Source organism: Camelina sativa, chromosome 13 (genome assembly GCF_000633955.1).
Source record: "Camelina sativa cultivar DH55 chromosome 13, Cs, whole genome shotgun sequence".
NCBI classification, from domain to species: domain Eukaryota; kingdom Viridiplantae; phylum Streptophyta; class Magnoliopsida; order Brassicales; family Brassicaceae; genus Camelina; species Camelina sativa.
The window spans coordinates 15733256-15738004 of record NC_025697.1 but is presented as its reverse complement, the minus strand read 5'-3'; the positions used below and the strand labels follow the sequence as shown (position 1 = coordinate 15738004).

At 35.7% G+C, this 4749-nt stretch overlaps 1 protein-coding gene across 1 annotated transcript in view; it reads right to left on the bottom strand.

Annotated features, from left to right (window-relative positions):
- Window positions 3666–4749, bottom strand: part of LOC104738269 (1-aminocyclopropane-1-carboxylate synthase 11-like) — a 3085-nt gene continuing 2001 nt past the window's right edge. The window contains exon 4 of the mRNA XM_010458469.1: window positions 3666–4735. Within this exon, the coding sequence (XP_010456771.1) occupies window positions 3787–4735 (949 nt within the window). The 3' untranslated portion in view covers window positions 3666–3786. The remainder of the gene's footprint in view (window positions 4736–4749) is intronic.

The window sequence follows — 4749 nt, the reverse complement described above, 5'->3', positions numbered from 1 at the left end:
TTCAAATTCTAGTTTGTAAATTATGGGTACAAATTCCTACACAATTGCATTGTGTTTGTCAGTTGTGTTGGTTGTTGATGCTGCTTGTTTAATGTATCGGATTTTTTCAACTTTTGATTCGCAATTTAGATAGAACAACTCTTGTGATAAGACTTTCATCTATATACTAATTATGATCAATACAACTTTCGTTGATAAACAACATACGGACCATAACTGCTACGATAGTGGGAAAGCAACATAGTTTATTAAATTTGGGCCTTTGAATGTTTGGCAAGGTGTCCTTCAGTGACCACATAGAGTTCATACAAAGACAGTGGAAAATCATAAGTGTTGACACACAAATGGAAATTTCGAAAACAAAGTACTGCACTACTTATCATCTAGGCGAGGATGTTTCTCTTGAGTTGATCCATTGTTATCAGTAGAATCATTGACATGTGACTTTCCTCGAGATTTGGCTGTTGTGACAGTACTCTGAGTTTCAGAATTCAACTTGTCAGAACTTGCTTCTACAGATTCGGTTGGAAGGTGTGGTGGTTTACAAAATGTGGGAGATTGAGATATTTTGGGGAGTAGTTTTGAAGTTGTATTCGAGAGTTTGATTTGGAAGCATTGCCAACAATATGTGTTAAACATTTTGGGGGCTGCAAATTTATTTTTGTATAGGAAGCTTCACTAGAAGCCTGAAAAAGAGTGTAGAAGTTAGATTAATAATTTAAAAAAGAAATAGTATATTAGACCTACTATACCTCCATTTCTTTGTTTAAAACATTAGCAGCTCTATGTCCAGCAATTTGGTGGCCTCACTATCGAGGACAACAAAACTTGCAACATCTTCTTTTTTATCACAGACTCTTATCTCAAAATGATACCTGTGTAGTCATGGATATCTTTAAAATCTGTTTTTTTTAAAGGAAACATTGTGTACAGCAGATGTTTGAGTTAGAATTTTGGAAACTTGATGACGCCGATGTTGTTGGATTCCTTGCAATAGTTGCAGTACATTGATGTATCAGCCTTCTCAAGTTTGTTGTTGCATTTGCTGCATGAGATGTAGTACCAACCATATTCTGGTTGTATGTTAAGAATGGTACCAAAACAGCAGAAGCTAGCTTCCTGTTTTGCTTTTAAAGATGTTTAGTTTAGTGAAGTTGTTTCAAATGTTTGAAGAATGATTGTAAATTTAATGGAGGAGTCCTGCATCACCTGGGGATTCTCATTTTGTAGAAATTGGAGTATTTCCTGGATTGTAATTGTCTCTAGTTTGGTAAGGGCAGAGGAGGACCTTGTAATTTTTGGAGTGTTGTGACCATTATCATCTAACCTGTTCACAAAAAGTAAGTGAGTTAGATTAGATTTCAATAGAAAGTGGAGATGTCTTTATTAGTAAGTAATGAAATGTATACCATATAAGGTATTGTTTGGTTTCATCAACGTTGGTGTCAAAGAATATGTGTGTGGAAGATATTGAGCTGAGTGCCATAGCAGCTGAAGATAAGGTGAAAAGTTTTCTTGTTAGATATTAAATTTCTATGTTTTTTCCTCACCAAGATTATGTCGACTGTCAGGAGAGATTATATACGTCCTACTGTTCAGGACAGCTGGTTTGACTTCACTTTGGTTCAATCTTTCTCTAAATAGCACAGCAATGGTTCCCCAGAGGTATATACAAATAGTCTGATCACTATATATGAGTATTATGTTATTTTGTTTGTTAAAAACTTGATAGTAATGGGTTTTCAAAGGAAACAATGGTATAATGCATTACTCTTTACGTTGGAGATGTAAGAACACTCTATCACTTGATCGGCTGCCTTCCACTTGCGGAGCTGTTTCCAGTGTTGAAGGGGAGTGGATATTGTCGCCAACATTTAGACTTAGCTGGCCAATGACATCTACGATATACAGGGAAATAAGAAGGTATCAAAATGGATCGGAGTTTATAGTTTTAATCAATAAAGAACATTTTCGATTAACTTACCAAATAGATCTACATTTGTGTCTACAATAGAAGCGAAATCTTCATAGTTACGGAACCGCAACTTTTGTTCATCGATTTGATGGTCTCCAATAGGCTGACGATCTTGTGTTTGTGGTCTGAGACTTTGTACACTTTTTGGCTGGGAATGATCATAAAATTGTTGAGGGTGTAAACAGAGTTGGATTTCAGATGACCTTCGTAGCAAAATAGGCGGTTTGCTGTTATGTAGCCTTGGACTGCATTAGACTGTAGGTTTGAAAGTTAGGTTTCATTTTTGATGAATGTTTATTGGAAACATATATTGTAAAAATACCTTAGAGTCGACGAGAAGAAGTTCTACGCCCATAAGCATGTTTCCTTTCTTGAAGTTTCAGGCTTCCCAAAAATGGATGAGGCGGATTAAAACATCTTCATTTCAATAGTCTCCATCAAATGGTTTCAAAAATCTGAAATGTGAATGGCTGGGGAGGGGTATGTAGTTTCGATTTTGACATCTTTAGATTGTGATGGTTTTCTGTATTTTTTGGGTTGGTTGTATAATCGGGGAGGGTAGTCGATTTTATAGGATTGATTTCTGAAACTGTTGATGACTTTGAAGATAATGATAATTAAATTGGACTTTGAAGAAGACGAAGTGGGGAACTCTGAGGTTTCATAACTGTTGTTTTTTTAAAAATTTCTGGGTAAGTTGAATCGATTGAGAGTTTCAGGTTTGTGGAAGATAAGTCGATGAAGGTGGAGAGCGAGGGAAGAGATGTCGATGAAGAAGTTTTTTTTGTCACGAATGTTAAAGATTGGTGGGCTCATTGACCCTAAGTTTAATATATGGCCTACAATAATATTGCCAAGATGGCCCATGTAATTGGGTTCCATTCAAACAAAAAACATTACGGTTGTGTGTTTTTTTATTTTTTTTCCATGTTGGTTTTTTAGAATTGGCTGACGTGGATAGATATAAAAAGCTGACGTGGCATCTCCTAAGGTGTTTTAGAATTGGCTGATGTGGATAGTCTGAGGAGCCTCAATGACTGCCTTTTATTAGTAAGTAATTTATGTATCAGTTAAAAAATTGATCATTAGATAATTTTTTTTTTGAAGTAAAATCACAAATAACCAAAATAATGAGTTTTATTCATTAATTCTAGTATATGAACATTTGTTTATTTCCAGCTGTTCTTCAGCATTAGAATATGTACAATTGGAGTTTTCATCAAAATTTCTCATCCAAAAAAATAATAAAATAAGAAGTAGTATTATATAATTGTAAGAATTTCTAAAAAAGTAGATTTTTTTTATTTGAAAAACTACAAGAGACTTTCACTTTTAAAAAAAAAATCTCATAATTTAAAAATATTATTTATTTTTTAATATTTATTTTTAAAATATTTATTTTATGTGTGAAAGACTTTGGTTAGAAACTTACCACTACTCTTAGTTTCATATATTATTGTCAATATTCTCTGTATCTTTGGCGTTAGAGTAACAAAAATGTTTGTTGTGCAATTTGCTAACTTCCCAAATAATAATTTTAAAGTTTCATGACTATGAAAGAATAAAATAATACAATTTGGTTACTCAAACGAAAGGAAAAAAAAAAGAACAGGACCCTTCAATACAACCCTTCAAAAAGAAAAAGAAAAAAATGAAAAAAAAAAAATGAAAAAAAAAAAAAAGTGCTTTTTTCCTTTATTTTGTAGAGCTAAACTCCAATAATGGCTTGCGCCAAATCTGGAGTGAAAAAAAAAACATGAAAAACAATTATAATATGAAAAAAAATCAAAGAGAGATTCTTAGACAACTCATCAACGTTCTGATTCACAAGTAACAGCGGAAAGCTTGGAGACCCATTTGTTGATGAGCGACCTTCTCCTTGTATTCCACATGGTCCTCTTTTGTGAACCACGATTATTGTCCGCTACGAAACCTTTAACACGGTCCATAGCAACCTCCATCGTTTGGTCTGACATATTCGCGAAACAAACTCTGAACCAACCAGGCTCATCGCAGTGACATGATGAGCCTGGAGAGATGTTAAGACCGACTTCACACACAATCTTTGTCCATAAAGAGTGCTCGGCCTCGAAAGTGTTGGATTTCAAGAGGTGTCTTAAGTCAACCCAACAGAACAAACCTGCGTTGCTCTTTAAACAACCGATCCCTGCTTCCTTTAGACCCGAAACCAGCCTGTCTCTTCTCTCTCTCAGCCTCTTCTTGTTCTCATCCAAGTAGTTGGTCGTGAAGCTTTCGTCAGACAGCAAATTGGCTAGCAGATGCTGAGTCTGGGAAGAAATGAGTCCAAAACTGGACATTTTGGTTGCGGCTGACACCACTTTCTCGTTGTCCGAGTAAATCAAGCCTACACGAAATCCAGGGAGGCCTAGGTCCTTGGACAAACTGTAAACAACATGGATTTTCTCATCCAAATCCATGTTCTTGTCCTTAGCCACTTCAAGAACGCTGGTGAACTCAGGAGAGTCAAAAACCGTTCCCGAGTAGATCTCATCGCTCACCATATGAATTTTCTTGGTGGATGTGAAGGTCAGAAGAAGATCAAGCTCTTCACGGGTGGTAGAGGTTCCTAGAGGGTTTGAAGGGTTCGTTATGAGAACTCCTTTAACGTTTAGGTTAAGTTTGTGAGCTCGTTCGTAAGCATCTTCTAGTGCATCCTCCGTTATCTTGTACCCATTCGAGCTTACACAGTGGATAGGAACAATCTCTACTCCTGTCCTCCATTTGAGATCTCTATCAAACCTTCAAGAGATGAA